Below are 26141 nucleotides of genomic sequence, written 5' to 3'. Positions count from 1 at the left end.
ACCTTTGGTGTGTATCATTCCTCATTTCCTCGTAAAGATTCATCCTTGAATCTTGTCTTTGGTGGAACAAGAAAGAATCTTTGTCATAGATGGAATGGTTTGATAAAGCTCCTTTCAAAGGATCAAAAAAATCCTGAAAGAATGAAACAAGTCCACTAGACAAATTCAAGTTAAGGTTAGTGAAAACATAATCATTCATCTCTTTCAGATAGGTTCTTTCTTTCTTTCCATCCTCTTTTTCAATGTGAATTGAAATTTCTAATTTTACCTCATAGGAATTTTCACTCACCAAATTTTGATCATCAAATTGACTTTTATTGCTCAAGGTCTGTTTTCTCTCAGCCTTTTGGCATGAATCATCCGCACTTCCCTTCAACCCCCTCACAAAAATTTTAACCATTGAAGTCATCAGAATACAACTCTTTAGAAGGGAAATAAAAGTCTACTCGTCTAAATCCATAGACTTAAAGAAAAAAATCTCACTATCAACTTTTTCTGGTTCACAAAGTTCACTATCAATATATCATAGTTCGCATTATTTTTTTTTTTGAAAATTCAACTGGATTATAACTTAAATTTGAAACACAACCATCCATTGGGCTGAACCCAACAAATGAATTCAAGGAAAATAAAAAACATCAAGAGGCAAACTTACATTAATTTAACCCACCAAAGCAAAAAAAGAATGAAATTAAAATTTCAAAAACTCCAACCGAACGGTCCAGTTGTCTTCATTAATTATTCTGACTTTTCCTCTGCTCAAGACCATTGGAAATTAAAAGCAAAACCCCTCAAATCTTTTACTTATCTGATTGCTTTTACAACCGGCATATCTTCTTTCATTTCAATCGTCACTCCCTAATGCCGAAAATCAAAATCTTATGCCCTTTCATTTCCTTTTACTCTGAACAACCCAGACGCTTTGGTTCCAATTCTTCGCAAAACGCTCTTAAGGTCTCTCCTTCCAGGTGTTGTTCCTCTCCCTTCTTGAGTGCTCATTTTGCTAATCTGTGTGCTTCTATATTTTCATTCCTTGGTTTGAAGTAGAATCTGACTTTTTGAAAGAAATCTTTTAAGCTTTGAATGTCACTAATGATTGCTCCTATTTCTGATCTGTCTCGATTTTCACTTTGACATTTTGTTATTACTGTTTTTGAATCTCCTATTATGTCTAAGGTATGATATGCCAACTGAATCCCTAACCTTGTTGCTTGATATCCTGCATATGCTTCCGCTGCAAACGGAGATGCAACATTTTCATGAATGATCGACTTTGCTACCACGATTCTACCCTCCTCCTCCTTAACAATAAGACCTGACGCAGATCTGTTATTCTGTGAGTCAAATGCCGCATCGAAAAAGATGGTCGTATTCACTCTTTGTAGCCTCTGACTAGACCTTATACTGGTTACCAAAGTGAGTTCCCTTTATTGAATACCTTCCAACTCTAGAATATAGCTTTTGATTTGCTTGGATATATTCCAACTGGACTGGAATTACCTTCGTAAAGTAACTTATTTCTGCTTGTCCAGATTAACCATAGCCCGTAACAAAATCCCCTGCATTGTTCGTTTGTTCCTTCGCTGAAAACCCAGGTAAGCCTACTCCAGAGATCTAAATTACTTTTGTTAAGTACCTAGGAAAAACTCAAATGACTCCATATTTCTTTTACTATAGGGCACCGTTGAAAGACATGGGTGCTATCTTCAACTCCCTGGCCACATCTCAAACAGCGGTCCTCTGTCATTACTCTTTCCAGCTTTAGATTGGAGAAAGTGGGGATGTAATTCCACGCTATTTTCCATACTGTAATTTTAAATTTTGAAGTTATATTTAGATTCCATAATTTCCTGTAAAAATTTTTAGTATGGGTCTATAAATAAGAATTAGGATCTATTGTAGACTCCTGTAATAGTTTATAGGCGCTTCTTACTGAGAAGGCTCCAGTCGCCTCCCCTCTCCAGACTTGAACGTCTTCGTAGTTTGACTTTGAAAGCGGAATCTGCATTATCTTCTTCGCAATATCCGTATTAAAGGTACAGACAATCAAATCTCTGTTCCATGTTCTACTTTCTTTGTTGATTAAGTCAGACACTACTCTGATACCTTCACTACTTTTGTTGTCCTGTAATTTGTCTTTAGTCACTCCCGATATCCAACGATCATTCCATATTGATATATGGTCTCCTACACTGACCCTCCAGCATAATCCGTCCATCAAACATTTTTTGTTGACCAAATACTCCTCCAAGTAAGTGAAGGTAGGTTGCTTAAAGAAGCATTTAAAAAGTTCGTTTTAGGAAAATATTTAGCTTTCAAAACTCAGGCTAACAAAGAACTCGGATAATTAATAAGGCGCCAACCTTGTTTGGCTAATAATGTTATGTTGAACTTGTCTAAGCTTTTAAAACCTAGACCACCCGATTCTTTTGCTAAGCAAACGTCTTTCCACGCGCACCAATGGATCCCCTTTTTCATTTTATTTTTTTGCCACCAAAATTTTGCAATAATACCCTCTAATTCCTTACACAGAGATTTAGGGAGTAAAAAACAAGACATTGCATAGTCTGTTATAGATCGTAAAACAGCTTTGATAAAAATCTCCTTACCTCATTGTGAAAGATACTTGATGCTCCAATTGTCAATTCATTGTTTGAACCTATCTTTCAAAATTTGAAACGCTACATTTTTCCTCCTACCTACCAAGTTAAGTAGCCCTAGATATCTTTCCATATCATCTGAACTTAGCACTCCAAGGACTCGAGTAATTGTTCGTCTTTCTTCCTCTTGTGAATTGCTATTGAAAAAAATTGTGGACTTTAAAAAATTTACTTTTTGGCCTGAGCAAACTTCGTATTGATGCAAAATCTGTTTTAAATAAATTGAACTCCTCTTTGTAGTTTCCCCGAACAGCACACAATCGTCTGCAAAAAGTAAATGTGAAACCTGCGGCCCACTTCTGCTTGCCTTAACCCCTCTTACTCTGTTCTCCTGCATTCTTAGCTTCATAAGGCTAGAAAGACCTTCTCCACAGAATAAGAATAAAAACAGACTCAATGGGTCCCCTTGTCGTAGTCCTCTAGTAGGAGAGAAAAATTATCCATTGTGTCCATTAAGAACCACTGAATAAGAAACTCTATTTACACACCTTAATAGTAAAGCCACCCACTCTGAGTCAAATCCCATTTTCTTCATTACCTTCTCTACAAAACTCCATTCTACCCCATCATACGCCTTGCTCATATAAAACTTAATCGCCATAAATCCTTTCTTCCTCACCCTATTTTGTTTTAGCGTATGGAGTTGTTCATAAGCCAACCACACATTATTCGAGATCAATCTCCCAGGCACAAAAGCACTTTGTGCAGGATTGATGCATTTGTCTAATAATTTCTGAATGCGATTCACAATAACTTTAGCCATTAATTTGTATAGAACATTACACAAACTAATGGGTTTAAAATGTGTTATACCCACTGGATTTGAAATTTTCGGGATTAAAATGATATTTGTTTTATTGATTTGGCCTATCTCCATTCCTCCATTCAGATGATTGAGACAAAGGTAGTGACTTCTTCTCCAATAATCGCCCAACATTTTTGATAAAATAACGCTGGAAATCCATCTTCCCCGGGTGCCTTAGTGGGCCCTAATTCTGACAAAGCCTGCTGAATCTCTTCCTTTGTGTATCTCTCTTTTAGCATTAAATTGTCTTCATCCGATATACATTGAGGAATTATCGATAAAACATGCTCATAATTTGCCCTTCTACCAGCAGAGAAAAGTTTTTGGAAATACACTCTAGCAATCATTTCCATTTCCTTTAATTCATTTGTTTCCCTCCCGTTATCATTCTACATTTTACGAATCAAGTTCCTCTATCGCTTCTGCATTGCTTGTTTGTGGAAGAAAGCTGTGTTTTTATCCTCAAGTTTTAGCCAATTAACCCTCACTCTTTGTTCCCAATACCGTTCATCCTTTTCTATCTCCAAATTCAGTTGGATTTTTGTATCAATCAGATCTGCTAAATTTTCTTCATCTCTTTCAGCCTCTAGTAATGTGGCCAGTTTTGAGAATAACGACTTTTTCCTTCATTCTTTAGAACATAGAATTTGTCTAGCCCATCGCTCCAGCCCCCTTTTCATACTGCTTAGCTTGCTTAAGAAATCACCCTCAGAATGTTCCCAAATGTTTTTAACCTCATTTAGGAATGAAACCTCCAGAACCCACCATGCTTCAAACTTGAAATCTTTGTGTATACTCTCTCTGCTCTCTGTTTTTGTATTAACCAATAAAGGGCAATGATTAGAAAATGTAGGTGGGAGGTGTTGAATCTGAAATTCAGGAAAAAAATTTAACCATTCTTCCGTCGCCACACCCCTCTCTAACCGCTCTTGAATATTAGTTTCAGGTAAATTTCCTATTTCCCATGTAAACCAGTTTCCATTAAACCCAATGTCAGATAAAATTGCATTCCTCTAATGTCTTACGAAAATCTTCCATTCGTCCTTCCTCTCGTGGTAAACCACCTTTTTTCTCAAAACTATACAGAATTTCATTAAAATCTCCACAAACCATCTATGGTAGCTCTCTAACTGTACCTAAGTGCCGTAATAGATTTCATGCCTCAGCTCTTTCTTGTGAATATGAAGACCCATAGAAATCGGTAAACCTCCATTTGTACCCTTCTTCCCCTTCATCAATGATCACATCAATATGTCGTTTTGAAAAACTTTAAAGCTGAACATTTTTACCTTTGCGCCAGGCCAAACACAATCCACCTCTAGAACCGTCTGAACTAACATCAATACCGTTTAAAAACCCATAACTTCTTCTAACTTTTTCCATTTGACTACTGTTAATTTTTGTCTCCATAAAGAAGACTATTTGGGGATTATATAACTTCAGCATATACCGAAGTTTTCGAATTGTCCATGAAATCACCAATCCACAGATATTCCAACTTAAAATTTTCATTGTGCTCAGTCGGCTTGCCACTTGGCAGCCGCCAATAATTGATGACTAACCTCCACTACTCTCCTGCTCCTTTCTGCCAAAACGTTAGTCTCCTCTTTGGCCAAGGCATCTTTCATTTCCCTTCTATTTCTTTTTTTGCCCTCTTCACCAACAATCACTTCATCTTTAAGATCATGTTCCATTAAGCTATTCTCCAAATTACCACTCCAGTTCCTAGTACCTTTTCTTGTGTGATAACCATTCCCTACCAGGTTTATTCCCAATACTGGGTCTAAAGTATCCCTACTACCCATTTTTCCCATTGGGCTATTTAAAGTATCCCCCTATTTTGCCTTTCCCCATTATTTTCTCTCTCTTGTCCCTCACATTCTTCTCGCAACCATACACTAGTCATCATTTGAGCTCGACGAAACTGCACCCTAATTGATAAGTCCCACCTCATCTCTTTAATTTCCACTCCTACCGCCATCCTTATTTCACAAAAAGAATCACTATGGCCCAAACGACCATAATAAAAGCAAAAAGTGATAACCTTTCATATTTAAATTGAACATATGAGCACTTTCCATAACACATTATCTGTTTTTCCTTTTTAAAGGACGCCTTATATCAATTTTGACTCGTATTCTCATGAAATTTCTACTTTCTTTTCCCAAGTTTGAAACATCATATTCCATAAACTCTCCAATAAAATTCCCCATTTGAATTGCCTGATTTTTCGAGAAAAAGCCAATCGGGACATCATGTATTTGGACCCACAAAGGTGAATAGATTAAAGGGAACTTCAACGGATCCTCCCCCCTTTGTAGCTTATGAAGGATTAATAAGTGATTATTAAAATTCCAAGGTGAACCTTTTATAACCCTTTCAAGATCCATTAAATGAAAAAATTGAAATTAATACCTTTTTTCCCTAGATCTCTGATTTGAACTCCTCGTACAGGGTGCCACAAATTTTCCATTGTACTTCTCATTGTTGGAAAATGGACAATACTTGCCGTTAAAAATCATCCCACCAATTGTAGAACTTCCACTTGGCCATTCGTTTCCGCATCAATTTGAATTTGAAGAATTTCATCTTCCTCCTCCTTCAACGTTAATCCCGCAAGATCTGTCTCTATGCAAACTCAAGACCGTAATAGTAAAAGAAAAAGAAAGATCTGGATAGAGAGATGCTGTCAAATCAATACCAGGAAGTAAAACTAAAAAAAACCCTAAAACTGTTAGAGAGAGCAGACAGAAACGTGCTAACAAAGCAGACTTTATATTTATTTATATATTCATAGTTCGCATTATTACTATCAACTTATTTGACATCAATTTTGGAATAAGGTGCAACGCTAGATTTGGACTAAAAAATAAGCACAGAATCATACTCACTATCTTCACAAATGGTGGCACTCGAAGTTTCTTGCTCATTCATATCATCATTGTCAATGATAGCACTAAAAGAAGACTCCTCAATAGGCTCAATGTCATACGTGCATTCTTCTTCACAACTATCATCACGGGTTGGATAGTGAATCAGAAATTGGGAACCTTAATGATCTTTTGAACCATATGTTGGAAAAAATCCGGTTCGAAAATAGTTTTCTTACACAGCGGGAAATTAAAATTTTGAAAATCAAACTGGTTTATGATATTTATAGCAATAAACCTTAAACCAAATTCATAATTGTGTTTTCGGATGGACGGATCCTTGTCGTTCCCAACTTTCAACCAAATGACATTTTCTATTATTCTCGTACCACAAACTACTTCAAGTGTGAACTCGAACAATTCGAATCAAAACACAAAACTAAAAATAGTTTTCTTTATTTAAGTTTGAAAACGACAAATCTCTTCTCAAATAGAAACCGACGGAAATTGTTATCTGGAAAATAGATTTAATAGTTGAGAATAGATTTTCTCTATTTTCGGGCAGAGTAACAATATCTTAAAGTTTTGAAAGTAGCCCTATCAGTGCCATCTATTTATAAAGAGAGGAGGTAGAACCCTTGTTGAATTGTATAAGTTTATGTCAACTAGAAAAACGAACTCCTAGTCTATCTAAGAGTATAAGGGGCAACAACCCTAGTTAATAATACTAGGGTTTGTCATCCTTTTCATTAACATGAGGGCTTTTGGGCCTCTCCTATCTCGGGTCTAATTACAAGTATTTCCTGGGCTTTTAACCCAATATTTTATAATTTGATCCAACCCAATATCTATTTTTCTATTTCCCAAAATAAACATCTTAATATTTTCCAATTAAATAATCTTCTCAACCCAATTCTAATTCTGTTAAAATCATGATGATTTTACCATAAAAGAATCTATGAGAAAATATATTTAGTATTTCTGCATTCAACGGTTCACTATGACCAAATGATTTATTTCCATTTTCTAACTTCATTTAATTCGAAAAACATAAATTTTATTTCCAAGTCATTTCATTTTCATTTTGGAGAAAACCACATTCATTTCCAAATTATTTCATTTCTTCATTTTCATTTTGAAGAAAATCATAATCATTTTGAAGAAAATCATAATCATTTTGAAATGATCTCATTTCTCCATTTTCATTTTCATCTTAGAGAAAACCGTAATCATTTCCAAATGTTTCTCATTTCTCTATTTTTCATCATTTTTATTCATTTATGTTCATTTGATTCAACATGCAATTCATTTCTGGTTTCAACGAGCTAGCGGAGGGACCGATTAAATATATGCAATTGAGGCTCAAATGATTTATAATTAAGTTCCAGCTTTTTGCCTATTAATTATAAACTCATTTAGTCACGAAGTCATTCCACTACAGTATCGTGACTGAGCTCTCCCATCGACATACAATTACAAAAGCAACTCGATCAGTGCTCGTCCAATGACCTTGTCATAATTGTGTTACCCTCATTGGAAATTTTTAATCTCTTTGAGATAATATTCATTCTCCCAATATGATCATATTTTATCTCATGGTAACAAATACATCTTCCTTGATGAAAATTCAATTACTATCAAATAGTAATCAAGTCATTCATTAGAAAGACGAACGACCTATGAACACATTTACTTTTCATCAACCATGTATTGCCAATGAGAGGATATCATTTACCCATGTCTAGGGCTATAAATTCCACTATTGTGAATAACGCTACATACTGCAAAAGTTGTATATGTTGGGACCGCCAATACGCCTCGTGGCGTAGCAGAAGAAATATTCCAGCGATCCTCAACCATGGATTCATGTATGAGAAACAAAAACAGGTTGAAATAAGGTTGAATATACACCTTCTTAATGAAAACGATGATAGGATGTTGTTGATTCGACGTCGATTCCAAGCCACAACAAAAATGTCCCAACCTCTACGTAGTCCACCCGATATTAAAATGAACGACAAAAAATCTATTGAAACTTTTCCAGAGAAAATCTCCCTAACATGGTTGCTAGACCCTTCTCTTATTTTCTTTTAAACACATTTTACCTTAATTCGGGATTTTGGTATCCATGGAGAACATATGGAAAGCATTAAAAACATTATATTCTTTCCAAAAAGAATTATAACTACAATGTTTTAATGTTTAACCGAAATCATAATTATAATAATTTATTATAATAATTTCAGTAAACTATATCCTGTTTAAAATTTATATGAATCAAATTCATATATTAATTTTAATTATGTTCTCTATTTGTGTACAATAAGCTTGTACATTTAATTAGTTTAATATTTAACTGTCAAATTAAATTAATTCAATAGTTAATTTAATTCATGTGACAGCTAAACACAATACCAAGTGTGTTTGGATTTTGTTCATTTTAACCAAAGGGTGTGACCTTGTAGGTTCTTGTAACGTTAGTAGTAATACTAGAACATTTCTAATAATACAAATAATGAGTGACATCTAGAAATGCATAATTGTTATCTAATTTACAAGAAGTCGTAATTGGACTTAACCTTTCTGTGATAATCTTTTTCGTGTATTATATCTAGATTGGATACAAGTAATGGAATAGTTACACTTGCATAATCCAATATCATGTTTCTTGATATCTTAAGTAGATGACAATAAACAAATAAGTATGATATCTCATATCAAGTTATTCGAGCATGGCCATGGATTTTTAGTCTCACTCAATCAAATGTCCTAAGATATTGCTCCCATTATGTAGGAGGGACAAATTCTATATTGATCAACCATATTCCATTACATAGATTGTGACATATCCAACATCAGTCTTTTCAATACAACCTATTACGGAAGACGTTTGACTGTATCAAAATATACAACTCACAGTGTTGGGATAATGATAATCTCAAGTCTGAGAATCGTATACATAGTTATTACTATGAGTAATGTTGTGTCTATTACATAATAATCCAAGAAACATACTCATAACAAGTCAGTCCAATATGCTGTTCTTTAGAACATACTCATGTATTGGTTTTGACATCCCTATGTCAATGAAAAAATTTTGTCATCAATCAACTACAAATTAGTCTCAATACATTATTGTTGTCTAAACCCACAATAATACTTGATTAAGGACATTTTAAGAATAATCATATTTTTCTTAAGACTTTATTACAATTCAGTTTGTTTATATACACAGAAAAAGAAACTGAAATAATAATGAAAAGATCTTATATTAATAAACAAGGTAAAACAAATATGTAATTACAATCATCTCATGATTGATCTTTGGGCATACTATAACAGTATACCCAACGCACCAACTTTCGGTTCCTTATTTATTTTAACTGAGGCTTTTACTTACATCAAAGTATACGAGTCACGCATACATAGCTCGTCATCCATTCAAGATTTTGGTATGTCACAAGTGAATAAATCCATAAACAGATTCAGATATATTCTTCTTGGGTCCAGCCCGATGTATTGTTAGTCCGGTCAATCACATCTATGTCTCTATCTTTTGGGAGTCATCTACTCCGATGCCCAAGACAAAGCATATCCCTAATTGGACTTGATAAACGACATATTAGACTTTCAATCGGTTTGCTCATTTTCGATTAAGCTAAGGATATGTTTAGGTTTGTCTACTAATATAAGTTGTCTTTTCGTATTACGATTCGACCACGTAATATCACTTAGTATTAGTTTAAACATCAGATAACCAGTGAGCAACATTTGCTTCTATTTTGTTTTACGTGCAAAAACCAAATGAGGAAAATTATACAAATTATATTAATATAATCAAATATTTTTTTTATTAACTAATCTATTCGAAAAAAATTCAAGTGTACATAGACGAAAATACTACACTAAGGGCACAAGATCCAACACCACACTAATGACATTTCACAACAAGTGACAAATCATACTCTCCTTTGCTTGTTGGCATTTAGAGTCTTGGTGATCCTTCTTATCACCAAACAATTTTTTGTGCTCCTCAAAAAGTCATTTAAGTATGTGTCTCCCGCTATGACCTTTGTTCAATGTCTTTCCTGAAAATCCATGAACAATAGAATATTTTGTAGGCATTAGAAACATGATGTTTGTACGGGTTTTTTACAAACACGACATCTATGGTTTTCCCAAGGTTTATCATTCTACTCCTCTTGACTACATGTGCGTACCATTATTAGAGGATGAAATACAAAACAATCAAACAATAAAAGTTGATCAAAGAACATTAAACCTCACTGTTATGCACTTGCAATAAAAATAAACAACTCTAAGAGGCAAAGAAAAGAAGTTAAGATTTTCTCACTTGTAGCTTTTAAAGAGTAATCAAACTCAATAATATTCAAAAAAAGATGTGGGACCACTGTCTAACAAAGTTGACCTAAGACTTTAAGAAGTAAAAAAATAAAACTTGACTCTAAAGGAAGTAAGTTGCGCAAAGAAAATAGAGACAACTCTTTTCGTATCTATTAACACAAGTAGTGAAAATGTGTTAGAATACGTAATGGAATAAGAAAAGCTAAAACAAAAGAAAACTAATACTAGAGTCAAAGAAAATAAATTACCCAGCCGAAAACTCAGAACAATGGAAAACAACTTGAATTTTCCGTTCAAGGCGTTCCCGACATGCTAAAGTCACGAAAATTAAATTGAAACCTCTTTATATGATAAATATAATATTTGAAAATTTTGGGTACAAAATTCAACCCACAAAAAATATTTATGTTTACGTTTTTTTTTCTGCTTTTTTAGAGGGCAAAACACTATATATATGGAAACATGAAAATATACATATTTTTTCAAGCCCTTTTTAACTCAAATTCATGCAATTTCGTAGTAATTCTTGTCGAAAAATATATAATAATTATAAAATAATTAAATTTTACTTAAATTATTAACATGTTTAATTTTAATTAATTTTATAATAAAATTTGATTTATTTTCGATAGATTCACACAAAGGGCAAAAATTGACTCGGCAGACACTACTGGAAGTACAAAATAGAGAAGCGATTTTGAAGCATCGAGGCGAATTAATTTTTCAGCCTAAGACGGTCCAAATTATGAATATTAATTCATAATATAATTAATTTTAATTTTAATCCAATTTGTTTTGGGTTAAATAATTATTGTTAATTAATTATGAAAAGAGGTCCAATTGTGCTAAACCGAGAAGACCGGTCCAACCGAGTAATGGGCTGCCCAAAACCGTCACACATGCTGACCCAATCATCTTATTTAGCTGATGATTTATCTTGCAAAACAGCCCTTGAAGCATCTTTGAAATTGCATTCAAACCCCCCACTTATCAAGCTTTTGTAGATTTACCTGTAGCTAAATTTAGCAAGTTTCAAAGGTTCAAACTTGCCACATGTGTGGCCGGCCATGGGGGGAGTCTATGGATGCTGATTTTTTCTATTTTTAGTAGTCTCTCCAACCTATAAATACCCCCTTGGTTGCTCATTTCAAACACATCTCTCATCCCTTCATTTTCACTTCTCTCTCACTTTCTCTCTACAAAACTTCTTCCTTTGCTCTTCTTTTTCCCTTCCATTCCCTTGCCAATTTCCCGTCTTGGAAAAGAGCTCTTCAACCACAGTTGGAAGCAGCATTGAATTGCTCGTAGAAGCATCGGTTCAATAAGAACAAGCGGAGAAGGAGCAGAGCAAACTAGTCAAGTTTCGGAGAAACACCAGATTTGATTCTAGTTCCCTATATTTTAATTTTAATTTTTGTTGTTATGAAAATGTCTATGAACACTTGTGACGTTGATATGTTTAATTTAATTAATATGGATTAAATTTAATTTGTATTAGGTTGATTGCATTTCATCCACTTAAGTTATTAAAATTGTGTTTGTGTTGTTATAGGCCTTTGTAAGTTTTTGATTAAGTAAAATCATGATTAAGTTATTCTTGCATTATAATTGTAAGGTAACTAATGAATTAATTATTTGATTATGTTGAAATTGTAATTAATCGACACAATACTTAATTAGTGCGTGCTTAATCTTCTAAGGTAGTTGAGGGTTAAATTAGCGACTGTATTAGACGATACATTAGCCTTGCATAACTTGCAAGATTATTGTGGTTAAACTATTTCAAGGTAGGAATAAATTGTTACCTCACTTAATCTTTTATGTGCTTATGAAGATTGATTAATTGTTTGAATTGGCATTGGAAAATGTTCAAGAGAGTAGTTAATTTAATAGGTATGTATGAGCAGCAATTAGCAAATTACCAAGTTGCTGTGAATTTATTCATAACAACATGAGCATGAGTTTAGTAATTCTAAGTTAAGAAATGTAATTAATCTAACACAATTATGTCATCTTGATTAAAATCATCTTGTGAAATCATGCGTTGGAACTTTTATTTTTATTTTATTTTATTTTATTTTACTTAGTTGATTTTAGTTTTTAATCAATTCCTCAAAATCAAAATATTTTCTTCACCAAAGTGTTTTTAATTGCATTCATAAATAAATTTTTTCACAGTCCCTATGGGTATGATAACTCGACATTTACTTGTCACTTTATTACTTGTTGCGATTGTGTACACTTGCACATTTCCATCGTTCCAATATAGCACAAGGAAATAACTCAAAAATGCCAAAATCTAATACCAAATGAAAGAGAAACAGTAGACCAAGATCGTATTCAAGCTGTTCGACTCAAGAAAGAAGGATTTTGATCTAACTTGAAAAGAAAACACCAAATAACTTTAGGAAAAAATTAAAACAAAAATAACTAAAATAAGAAATTTAATAACAAAGAGTAAATATTAAAACAATAAATAAATAAATAAACATAAAAAAATAAAAGTGGAAGATGGATCAAATAAACTGATGGATAAATGGATAAGTGTTCAATTGAACCCTTTGAGATATAAGCCCTAAAAAACTCAATTAATGGCTCTAATCTAGCCTCCAAAAAATAATTTCTTGGCAAATTAAACAATAAAAAATGAAATCTCACGACTCCTTGAAGAAAATCGAGAAGAAAACTATTAAAAATCACAAGACACAAATATTGCACAAAAAAAATAACTCCCAAAGCTGAAAACTTTATTAATGAAAACAATTGTGTCTCTAATGAACAATGAAGAGGCATTTATATAGGATAGCTAAGTACATTCAAATAAAACTCTCAAGTATATTGGAACTCTATTTAATCTAAACAAGAAGTAGCTTTGAGAGACTTGTATAGGTTTTGTAATCGAGTATTGGAAGCACTTATTTGTTTATAGTGGAATGTTTTTTAAAGTGCTTTTTAGAGAGTAAACAGTTTTGTTTACTGCCTAAGTTTTTAAGAGGTGAACTTAAATGTGAGTAGTTTAAGATCTTTAGATACAAAAGTGAGATTGCTATATCGGAGTGTTATATATCTTGGGATTAAAGAAAGTGTATTTACTCACAAAGCTAGGCTCCGCAGATATAGGGAAATCAAACTGCATAAATAATTTATTGTCCCCTGTTTTTATTGTAGTTTACCCAGTGCCATTTGAAGTGCCCACTTCGACTATCACTTCCATTCAACATTATGTTTTTCTAAGCAGTTATCAACTATCCATTTCAACAAATTGGTATCAAAGCCTCCCACTAAACATAGTTAGGGGATTTTTGTTGTGTTGTTGATTGTTAAATACGGAAGGATCTTCGGTTACACGTCTCTATATGTTGGAAGGAACCAACTATGCTTGTTGGAAAGCAAGAATGAAAGCCTTCATCAAGTCCACTGCTGAGAAAGTGTGACGTTCTGTTTTGACATGATGGTAACCACCTATGATTGAGATAGAAGAAGGAATAACTCCTAAGTCTAAGTCAACTTGGACCACTAATGAAGAACATCCTGTGAATGCCAATTCGAAAGCTCTTTATGCTATCCTTTGTCGTGTCATTGAACATGAGTTTAAGAGAATTTCGAAGTGTACTATTGTTAAAGAGGCATGAGACATCCTTAAAACTTCCCAAAAGAAACCAACACTGTCAAGTAATCAAATATGCAGATGTTAACCACAAATTTTGAGACTTACAAATGCAAGATTCAAAGACCATTGGTGAATTCTACAATAAGCTCTGTGATTTTTCAAATCAGACATTCGCTCTTGGAGAGGAATATTCTAACTTCAAATTTGTTAGAAAGGTGCTAAGATGGTTGCTTGAGAAAGTTGTCATCAAAGTTACTACCATCGAAGAGGCAATAGATCTAGCAAGTTTAAAGATTGATGAACTTATTGTATCCTTACAGGCTTTTGAAATGAACCTAGATGAAGCTAAACAAAGCAAAGCCAAAGGTGAAAGGAGTATTGCTTTACAAGTAATAGATACACTGCCAATTGGGCACTCCATTACGATTGAAGAACTTCAAGAACAAATTAATTTTCATGCCCAAAACTTCAATAGAGCTTTTAAGAAGTAGTCTAGAAGATTCAAGAAGTTTGGATCCACTAAAATCATTTTTTAGAAAAAAATATAAATGAGTGGTTATCAAAGAAGAGGCTAAGAAAGAAAAGAATAAAGGAATCCAGTAGTGCTATAAGCGTCACGGATTTAGGTAGTCATTGTAGATAGAAGCTTCTCCAAGTCAAGTTTGAATAGACCGGCAAGTCTTAGTAGGATGGCTCATTAAAATTTCTTGATATACCTTTTAGGAAAACATCTACTCCATTAACACCCGTCTTCTTCAGGTTCATTGGAAACTCCTTGACACCAAGATGATCTTGCCAAATAAAGTAATGGCTAGGGGGACTTCCAAATCTTCCATACCCCTACTACGTCCCCATTATTTGTTTACCTTTATCCCTTGGAGTTAACGGGGGAGTAGTGCCTCACAAACTGCTCTGTAAGCCAGTTTACATTGGTTCTTTGAGGACATGCTTTATGTTTGTGTCAGAAGAAGCGGCAACCTTAGGCATGGTAGGAGGTACAGCAACAAACACCTTTTTGTTGATTATCCAACCGACCTAGTGGCTTCATTCCGTTCGTGATAAAAATGGTGGACTTGACCTCAGCTGGGGTTATTCTAGCTGCCGATATAGATTGCATTTCAGGGTTGATTTTATGCTCCACAAGATCCTTAAGCAAGCTGTCTGGTGGGCTGCTCATATTAGTATCCACTACTCCTACAGTAGACTGAAAAAAAAAAGACATTGCCCCTACCAGGGATTTAAATTGCGGTCGCAGTCGCGTTTTCGGTCGCGTCGCGTTTGTCGCAGTCGCGGACATAACGGACGCTATTGCGGTCACTGCGGGTATCGCGGTTGTGAATTTTTTTAAAATTCGCACAACTTATTATAAAACATAGTAATTATAATTATAATTATAAAAAGTCATTTTTAATGATTTTTAGAGTTTTGAATATTTGGACTTTGATTGCTTTTTGTTGTTTATTTAGACTTCTTTTTCCTTTTTTTTTGAATAACATCAGATTGGGCTTTTATTAATAGAACAAAATTACAAAAACTGCACACTTATAATCCTAAGAAAATGGCCCAAAGCAGATGGCCAAAGGTAAAAAAATGTAGATATTTTTAAAGTAACTTCTAGAATCAACATTTATTGCACCGATTCTTTGTCCAATCAGAAATTGCTGAAACCTGCCCTCTCTTCTTCCCATCATTTCATTTTCAATTTGACGATTTCCTTTTTCAAAACTTTTCCTTCCGAACCGTTCCATTTTCTTATTGTTTTGAAGCTTTCTTCCTTCCGTTCTTCCTCTCCTGGTGCTTTCTAGTCTGGTTCACACAGCCAACCGTATCTTCTTTGTTCTTCAGCGTACTCAGGCCCTCAGGGACCTCCATTTCCAGGTATACCTCCTCTTTTTTGTTCTTTGTTCTTTGTTCTTTTTCCTGTTATCTTCTTTGTTCTTTTTCCTTTTTTTGATTGAACTGTGTTTCAGTGTTTCTATTGATTTTTGTTTAGAGGAGATGATTTTTTTTAATTTGCTGTTAACAGAAAATAACAGGAATAGCGGTCCGTTATTGCCGCAATTGGCCGTTACCCGTTAAATTGCGGCTGCGATCCACCGCTATCAGTGTGACTCCACTTCACACCGCTATTTTCAGCAATTGCGGTTTCCGACGGCGCCGCTATCGCTATATAACGGCTGCTATTTCAATAATGGACAGCTATTTAAATCCCTGGCCCCTACTACCCTGTGCTATTTTCCGAAAAGTTTCCAATTTGGTACCATTTGAATTCTTTAATTCCCGCACTGTAATGAACTGTTGCTTCATCCGACTTGCTTGTGAAAGAAGAGTATATTTTGGTCCTCTGCTTTAATCCATTGGATCCGAGATTTTTTGTAATAAAATTCCTCCTCTCGATGATTGGCTAAGGAGTTGTAACTGAATCAGTTCAAGCTTTGCTTTCTTCATATTAACCATATCCAAGATTCCTCCAAAGTAAGCTCCTTTAAGAGTTGGCTTCAATCTTATCAAATTATTATTTTGGACGTGTCTATATGGATTAAATTAACACTTGGTTCCAAAGATTCCCTGCCCCTACAACGCTCAAGACTTTGACTCAAATCTCATCATTGAGTAATTAGATTTTTTTAAGGTCAATACCTAATTATTATTTTGTACATATATTTTGTCTTGCTTAGACTTTTGATCACCAAATAAATAATTGCAACTTCATTAGCAAATAAAAGATAATAGATGTATAAAAAAAACGAATAGTTGGCTCTTTCCCTCATAATTTTGTTATAAAATAAAGAATAAAGCGAGTTAAAAAAATAAGAGAAATAAAGAATAAAAAGATGTCACTAGTAATTATTTCCAATCTATATTTATAGGGATAAAAAGTGTAAATGATATAAATTTTATATATTAGAGTCTTAAAAGTATTTATTACAATTAATTTCTAATAAACATCTATTTTATAATAATAAAATATTTATTACAACTAATTTCTAATGTCACATGCATTGTATGATATTTTACACGTTTAAATTTTAAATAATATATTTTTAGTTATTAGTAATTATCATTGATAGTGATAATTTCTCACACATTTAATAAATAATAATAATGAAAGATATTTACACTAAATTAATAAATACATTAAATAAAGAATAATAATAATTAAAAATAATTATTGAAGTTTGACTTTCTTTTCAAAACAAACCCACTTAATAAAAAAGAAATAGTTTTAAAAGTGTTTGCTTCGCACAGTATAAACAACTTATAGAAAAATTTTAAAAAATCATAATATATACCTCTTTGTCAATTAAAATAATCTTTAACCACTCTCTGGTGCCATTGTTATTCAAATATGATTCAATATAACTCTTTGAAGAACCATTATGTTTAATGCTTGATTCTTTTTTATATAATTCTAACTTATTAATGCTAACAATCTCCATTTTTTTACCGTAATTTTTCTTATATGCTACTTGATTGCATATGTTTGAATGGGTTAATTTATATATATGCCTTTTTTTTAATATTTATGATTGTAGGTCGTTTTTCTTATATTTATGAGAATAGATTGTTTTTAGAGAAAGAAACTGAAAATGTGTCCTGTAGGACGTGTTTTTACTAAAAATTAACATATTAGTTTTTTTGGTTAGATTGTTAAATATTAATGCTTTTGTCCTTGAGTCTCGGGTTCGATTCCCCTCTTACTCACATTTATATTTTTTTATTTCATGTTGTTTCAAGTTTTTTTTAACTTTAATTAATATTTTTAAAAAATTTGGGTTTTTGGTGAAATGGTTAGATAATTGTGATTTAGTCTCAAATTCGATTCCTCTTATAAGCATTTTAATATGCATTTTTTATTTTATGTTGTTTGAAGCTTTTTTATTATTTTTAATTAATGTTTATAATTAATAAATATATTATTTTCAAGTTTTTTATTTTTAATTAGTCTTTTAATTAATAACTATTTAATTTATAAAATCAAATAATTATTGTCAAATATCATTATTTTTAGTAAATATAATTTTTATATGTGTAATATTCATTTTTCAATCCATATCATGAGTGTAGTAAATTTTAGTATTATATATTTTTGTATGTGTATTTGAAATAATTAATTGAAATATTTCACATATAAAAATATTATAAATATCATACCCACAATGTATATGAAAAAACAATTATATTTGAAATATTTTACATATTAGAAATAATAATGATATTTGAAATAATTATTTGATTTTATAATATTAAAAATCACCGAACCAACAATATAAGTGGAGAAAATAAATATTTAACATATAAATATTATATATAAAGAAAAATATATCAAAAGAAATAGTTGATGTTTTTAAAAAATAATTACATATTTATTATTTGATTTTATAAATAAAAGAGTTATTAATTAAAAACTTGAAAACAATATATTTATTAATTATAAACATTAATTAAAAATAAAAATAAAAAGCTTTAAACAACATGAAATAAAAAATACATAATTGAACATGAGACTCAAAGATAAAATCACAATTATGTAACCATCTAACTAAAAGAGCTAATGTGTTAAAAATATTAATTAAAAAAAGTTTGAAACAAAATGAAATGAAAAGTACAAATATAAGTAGGAGAGGAATCAAAAACATGAGACTTAAGGTCAAAAGCATTGACATTTAACCATCTAACCAAAAAAACTAAATTTATAATTTTCAGTGAAATTGTGTTATGTAGGACGCGTTTTCGGTTTTCTCTCTCCAAAAACAACCTATTCTCATAAATATAATAAAAGACCTAAAATCATAAATATTAAAAAAAACGGCATATATATAAATTAACTGTTTGAATGCTATTTATAAAGCTAAAATTAAATTTAGTTGATATATAACTCTAATATTAATTAAGTGGTAATTAAGATAGTTAGAGTTCTACTTAAATACTAAATCTATTTTACATCAATAAACTTAGTATAATTTTTTTAAAAAAAATTAACACAAATTTTTAAGTAACTTTTTTAGGGCAAAGTACAAGAACATTACCTTTTTTTATTCTATTTATTCTATTTTTATCACTCAACTATTAATTTTTATTTTTTTTAGTCACTTAACTTTTTGAAATTAAATATTTTAGTCACTTTTCCATTAGTTGCCTAATGGAAGTTTAACATGGACTTTGTTATATTGGCTTATAACAATTTTAGGCTTCCAACATTTATACATTCTATCAATTTGATCCTAAGTCTAAAAAAAATTAACAAATTTATCCCTTAATGTTTACAAGATTTGTCATTTTAATCCTAATTATAAAATTTTTGAAAATATTTAAAAATATTTAAATATTATTCAAATATAAATATAAATTGTTAAAAATAAAAAAATAAAAGTAAATATAAAAATATTTTTAAGATTTTTGTACCCAAAATTATTTTTCAACAGGATCTCCCACTTTATTCTTTCTTTCATTCAATTGGTGAATTTTGAACTATCAAATGTCATGGTATTGACCTAAAATCTCTTTTCAATGTTTGAGCTAAAAATGAAAAATACATGAGAACATTAGAGCTTGAAATCGATACTATCTCTATAGAAAAGAGTAAAGTTGTCAGAATTGGTGTCGTCAACCCAACCATTTTTCTGGATTCATGACTTTGTTAATTTTGAGCTTCTTTCGAGTTTTAATTAGGAATTTGAGACGAACAATGTAGAGAAAGAAAAAGGAGACTAAACCAAAAGAAATTGAATCAAATAGTAGCTTTAATTTCTATGTTTCCACATGCTTGGTTGATGAGAAAATAAGCATGGTTGATGAGAAAAGGTAAATATAAATTTTAAAAACTTTAAAAAGTAAACATAAAAATATTTTAAAAATATTTCAGAATTTTTAGAATTATAACTAAAGTGACAAATCTTGTAAATACTGAAGGCTAAATTTGTTAAATTTTTTAGATTTAAAACTAAATTGATAGAATCTGTAAACATTGGAGGGCTAAATTTGTTATTAGGTCAAAATAAAAAAAGTCCATGTTAGACTTTCGTTATTGATGGGTGCCAAATCCACCAAAAATAAATTCTACACCTAAACTGAAATTAAATTAAATTTGCAGTATAGTAAGTATGGTTAATCCCACAAAGAGTAGACTGATCAATTTTATTATTTCTTACAACTAAGATTTTATATGAAGCTATGAAAGTAAAGAAGTGGAATTAAATCTAAATATAAAAAAAATATCAAAAATAAATTGAACATGATGGAAATAAACAAAAAATTTAAATTTGAATAAATCGATATAATGAAAGCTACAGCTTCAGGTACATTTTGACTTCGACTTCGAACAGATCCCGAACAATGAATTTTTTCCTCCAACTGATAAGTCAGCTATAGTGATCGATGAACAACCTCAAACCATCAGTTCTTCCGTATGTAAATTACCCACAAGAACAATCCGACAACTAACTCTTACCAAGAGAGTAACCTTGAAATCAACTTCTACGATTTAATTCCTCGACAGCCTTGCAAATTAGAAAAACTCGGTTCAAATCAACGACTTCAACTGTGCAAACCGTTTAAACTTGATCGTTAATTTCCTTGATGAATCTAACCACTCACTTAATTAGTAGCATCAATTTGTTTTTTAGAGGACCAAACACAACAATTACAAATCATATCGATTCACCAACCGTATGTCGTCCAACACCAAATCAAGGAGTGACTGAATCTATCTCCTAAACTGTAGAATTAATGAATACCAAATTAGAAAATATACATACAATTTTAAAATCTCACATTGAGGTATTGAATCAATTATCGACCTAAAGCTAGAATTAAAATTCAACCACTCATAATTTGAACAACACAAAGCAAATAATTAAAGAAAATTATTATTACTAAAAACCACAAAGCACGAACAATTAATAAAAATAGAAAAAGACAACCATGGTGGTTGTACTCCCACAATCGTCTTTCACACCTATATTCCCAGTAGAATGATCAGGGTGTTTATCGTCTCAAGTGTGACTTGAATTCAAGTCGTTAATCGCATTATTATTAGGGTTTTACCCTGTTATTATAATTCACCAAAAAAATAATAGTAGTAATAAATATAATAATAAATCTAGGTTAAAATATAAAAATATTTCTAGTCCTAATTAATCTCTTAAAGAGATATCTTTGAAAATAAAATAAAAATAATTTATTATTAAAACGAAATCAATGAGTAGATGATTTAACAACTCATATATATTTAAATAAATTAATTTTGTTGGGGAGGAAAAGAGGTTAATTGGGTTTAAACCATACCAAATAAAAGCTTTTAACAACTCCTACCAAAATTTGGCAATGATTTCAAAAAATTATCATATTATATATTCTGTTTTCTAAAAAATAAACTGATCATGACAACTTTACATGCTAAAAACACATCAAACGACGACTAGTGTTAGTTAAATTGGGAAATGGGGGCTTGAGCTACACCTATCAGAAATTTATAAATCTTGAAGGAACAAAAAAAAATGAAAAATAAAATAAAATAAAACCTAGAACACAAACTCCATTGCCCATTGATCAAGCTGTTCTTGACTATCTGGATGATAATCAGGGACCATGAAACCTTTTGATAAGACCCGAAAATGCAATTCCTTCCCAATGTTAACCATGATAGCTTTTCCAACTCTACTTTTTGGATTCTTTTGTTACAATCAGTACGTGAAAACCATCCCATTTCCAGATTTCAATCACCAACAACCCTTTCAGGAATCTTCAAATTCAACCAATTTTAAACTTCAAGAAACAAACAAAGATGACGATGATGAAAACGTAAGGGTTGTTTTGCCATTAGAAAAGTGTGATATCTTCACAGGAGAATGGGTTTTCGATCATGGATCATCACGCCCTTTATACAAAGAAGACTGCGAGTTCCTTAATACAATGGTGACTTGCTTGAAGAACGGAAGGCCTGATTCTTTATACCAGAAATGGAGATGGCAGCCCAAAGCTTGCTCTTTGCCCAAGTAAATACTTTCTTTCTCCAACTACTTGGTAATATTCTCATTATTTTTAGTGCTCCCCTGTTTTTGAAGTACCATGGTGGTCGAAGAGATTAAATGATTAGTTTTCCTTTTTGGGTTAAGGTTTGAGGCAAAAATATTGCTGGAGAAACTTAGAGGAAAGAGGCTTATGTTTGTTGGGGACTCCATAAACTTTAACCAGATGCTATCTATGGCTTGTATGGTTCAATCTGTCATCCCACCAGAGAAGAGGAGCTTAAGTTATGCAAACTATACCATTGTCTTTAAAATGGAGGTAATTGCTTGCTGATGTTTCTCTATTATTTTAAATCATTGTTTGTCAAATAACTTAGAAAGAAAGCGAAGAATGCGTTTGAACCATGTAGGATTATAATGCTACAATGGAGTTTTACTGGGCACCGTTTTTGGTTGAATCCAATGTAGACCCTCCGACAATGAGGGATGGCACAGTGGAGCCTATAGTCAAGCTTGAATCAATCTCAAAACATGGAGATAACTGGAAAAATGTGGATTATCTCATCTTTAATACATATATTTGGTGGAGGTACCCCACCGTGAAAGTACTGTGAGTTGCTACCTTTGTTGTCTTTTACATTTTAGCATACATTGTTCTGAAATACTAGAAATTTTGACTCGATCCTTCCTTCAAAACTGATTGAAAAGACGAGGATCTTTCGAGGATGGGGTGACAGATTATGTCGACATTGATCAGAATGTAGCGTATGAGAGTGCTTTGAAATCATGGGCCAAATGGATGGAAGAAAACGTTGATCCTAATCAAACCTCAGTGTTCTTCAGCAGTGTGGCTCCTTCACATATGATGTATAAACTAGCAAAAAACTTGAGAAAACTTTTCAATTTGATTGTTCTAAACACATACTTTTAACACATTTTGCATATGCAAATTGAAGCAGGAGCTCTGCCTGGAATAACACCAATGGGATCATGTGTTTGAACGAGACAACTCCGATTGTGAACACATCGACGTTCGATGTGGGCACAAATCAGCAGCTTTCCTCAATTTTAGAAAATGTCGTACGTTCCATGAAAATACCCCTTCAATTCCTCAACATAACGAGGCTATCCGAATACCGAAAAGATGCACATACATCGATTTATGCAGCTCCCGGTGGTAAGTTGCTGACCCAAGAACAAAAAGCTGATCCAGCAAGATATGCGGATTGCGTGCATTGGTGTCTGCCTGGATTGCCTGATACATGGAATGAGTTGTTATATACGCTTATCATATACCAGACTTGACTATGATTTCATAATTGATTTATTCCTAAAGATGAATGTATGATTTTTTTATCTGCGAAATGATATAGAATACAAGAGTACTCCTTTTCATATATCAGTTAATGGGTGCAATTTAGAACGATTTCGAATGAACGGGGAGAAAGCAGTAATGGATTGTAGGCACGAGGAAAATGGCAATCTTGGTTCAATTATGACATTGAAAATCCCAATATTGGCATCAGCCTAACTTTTAAATATACTTTTTCAGATGATGTTAAACCAAAACCTTTTTCATAATTGATAATTATTGAGTTAAGACGTATATATGTATATGTGTAGGACTTGCTTAAGAATTATCTAAATCTTACATAGGAATAATGATTAAGTTGGTATTGAACAGTATGGGTAAAAAAACAATGGAGGAAAGACTTAGCTATAATCACTATTATTGATCATATATTTCAAATTAATAGGTTCAGTTATCCAGTGGAACACAAGGGAAAGAGAACTTTCGCTCTTTCTCTGGCTGCCTCACTCATGATTCTTTTACTGAACTGGTTAAGGATTCTTTGTAAATAATGAAGTCTTTTGTAGCATCACAACATGGAGAAGGAAAATCATTGCTAGGTTGGGAGGTATTCATGCTGCATTAAAGACCATTTAACTACGTGCTAAATTAGAGCAAGTTTTATATCAAGAGGAGCTCCGTGAAATACTCCAACTCTAATGAGATGAAAACATAATCGTATTATAGGAGCACATGATGTTTTGAGGAGGATATCATCAAATTTGAAGCTATTTCTTTCATTTAAAAATTATATACGGTTGACAGGTCTTTAGCAGGCTTTCCACTCTAAACCAATCATATATGAGATGTATAATGAGGAGATTTGGATGGCTTTTTTTTATGCACTTAGTATTTTTTCCAAAATTAGAGGAATTTTTGTAAGGGATAGTGAAAGCAATTGTTTTTAAGGAAACGAGCTAGATCTGAATATAAACACTATGTTATTAGTAGTAATACCTAAAGTTTCTAACCCTCAATTATTTTTACATTTTGAGGCTAATTAATTTGTGCTCAGTGCTTTATAAAATAGTGACTAAAACCATTGCTAATAGGCTTAAATGTGTCATGCCATACCTTTTAAGGCCAAATCAAGTAAACTTTGTGGTAGGTCAAAAATCACCAACAATTTCTTGATTGCACAAGAAGTAGTTTTTTCAATCAAGTATTTCAAGGGTAAAAAGAATTGGATGATTATTAAGGTAGATTTAAAGAAAGTTTATAATTTAATGAGATGGTATTTTCTCGAGAAAAAATTATATAAGGTGGAACTACCTTTGAATATGATTAGAGCCCTTATGCATAATGTTATAATTTCTTCGGTGCAAATCTTCCAAGATGGTGCTCTGACTAAAGAGTTTAAATTGACGAGGGACGTTAGACAAGAAACCCCCTACCCTCCTATCTATTTTGTTCTTGGAATTGAATGGTTGGTTCATAGCATTTAGATTGTGGTTTCAAGGAAGAAACGAATACCGATTCACATATATAAGAATAGTTTTGTGGAGGACTTGATGTTTTGCCGAAATAACATAGACCAAGCTGATATGATGAAGAGAATTTTACAGTAGTTTACGTTTTCTTGAGACATAGAATAAATGCAAAGAAAACACATTTTATTTTCATCAAACACGACAATGAGTAGTAACATCTATATGAAATCGGCTTAGTTTCAAAGAGTTAATGATCTCAAGTATTATATGGGGTCCTATGCTTCATACGTGAGTGGCTAAAAGAACCTACCAAATTGAGTGGCATGCCAAGCTACTGTTGATGGTTAGACTAGTTACGTTGACCCAATCGATATTTATAGTTAATCCTAACTCTCTCTTTTTTAATATTTTTAAAAAACCATTTTTTAATTATTTTTTTTTTACATTGACACTCTATTCTAACTAAATATTTATACATATGTAATATGTATAAATATTTGGAATTTTGATTTTTGTATATTATTAAGGTTTAAAATTATAATATTATATGTTTGTGGGTTAGAGTCCAATTACCTTAATGAGCAGATCAAAATTTTAAGTTTGTCAAGGTTGTTATGTTGGCAAATCAGAAGGGTTTGTTCTTTGGTGGACTAATTGTTGCAAGATCAACAACACCTCTAGCAACTACATTCATTCTCTCATTAGATGGCAAGTTGATGTTAGGTGGTGGTGCACTTTCATCTATGCTAGTCCTCAAAGAGAAAATTGTCTCGAGATTTTTCATAGTGTATCAAATTTAGTAACATAGTCCTTGGTATAATATCGGTGATTTCAACGCTATAATGTCGATATCGTGAATTTTTTTTAATTTACTTCATAAATATTTTTTTATTTTTTATGATTAAAAAAATATTTATATTTAAAATAATAATAAATTCTTTTATCCTCTCTATTATTTTTTTAGGCACTTATAGCTTACCAATGCCAATAAAATAATTTCCATTATTTTATCAATGAAGTTATTTAGATGATGTTTGTTTGAATATGAAGTGTTGAATGCAATAATAAAATAATTTCTAT

General features: G+C 32.0%; 1 protein-coding gene and 1 long non-coding RNA gene across 4 annotated transcripts; both read left to right on the top strand.

Moving 5' to 3' along the window:
- The first annotated feature begins 602 nt into the window (after window positions 1-602).
- On the top strand, window positions 603-2408 carry LOC107955189 (uncharacterized). Of its 2 annotated transcripts, XR_001699846.2 has the most exons (4): window positions 689-1416; window positions 1533-1595; window positions 1678-2036; window positions 2143-2408. It is a non-coding gene; the product is annotated as an uncharacterized lncRNA (long non-coding RNA). The 2 variants fall into 2 exon arrangements; XR_001699845.2 differs by lacking the exon at window positions 2143-2408 and having other exon boundaries at window positions 603-1416; window positions 1678-2114.
- A 19363-nt stretch (window positions 2409-21771) lies between these two features.
- On the top strand, window positions 21772-23677 carry LOC121216361 (protein ESKIMO 1). 2 transcript variants are annotated; one of them, XM_041092014.1, is made up of 5 exons: window positions 21772-22307; window positions 22428-22599; window positions 22691-22890; window positions 22989-23147; window positions 23237-23677. In XM_041092014.1, the coding sequence occupies exons 1-5, from the start codon at window positions 21901-21903 to the stop codon at window positions 23583-23585; spliced, it is 1287 nt and encodes a 428-aa protein (XP_040947948.1). In that variant the 5' UTR covers window positions 21772-21900; the 3' UTR covers window positions 23586-23677. The 2 variants fall into 2 exon arrangements, with proteins under 2 accessions (XP_040947948.1, XP_040947949.1); XM_041092015.1 differs by having other exon boundaries at window positions 21775-22307; window positions 23240-23677.
- The last annotated feature ends 2464 nt before the right edge of the window (window positions 23678-26141 follow it).

The sequence above is a fragment of the Gossypium hirsutum genome, chromosome D04 (assembly GCF_007990345.1).
Source record: "Gossypium hirsutum isolate 1008001.06 chromosome D04, Gossypium_hirsutum_v2.1, whole genome shotgun sequence".
Classification (NCBI taxonomy): domain Eukaryota; kingdom Viridiplantae; phylum Streptophyta; class Magnoliopsida; order Malvales; family Malvaceae; genus Gossypium; species Gossypium hirsutum.
This window is presented reverse-complemented; position numbering and strand designations above follow the sequence as displayed.

Bases quoted from the DNA above. Each gene is read 5' to 3' on its own strand.
- LOC121216361 (XM_041092014.1), top strand. From the start codon at position 21,901: ATGAAACCTTTTGATAAGACCCGAAAATGCAATTCCTTCCCAATGTTA. The intron at 22,308-22,427 runs GTAAATACTTTC...TTTTGGGTTAAG, and splicing joins AAAGCTTGCTCTTTGCCCAA to GTTTGAGGCAAAAATATTGC. The intron at 22,891-22,988 runs GTGAGTTGCTAC...CTGATTGAAAAG, and splicing joins TACCCCACCGTGAAAGTACT to ACGAGGATCTTTCGAGGATG.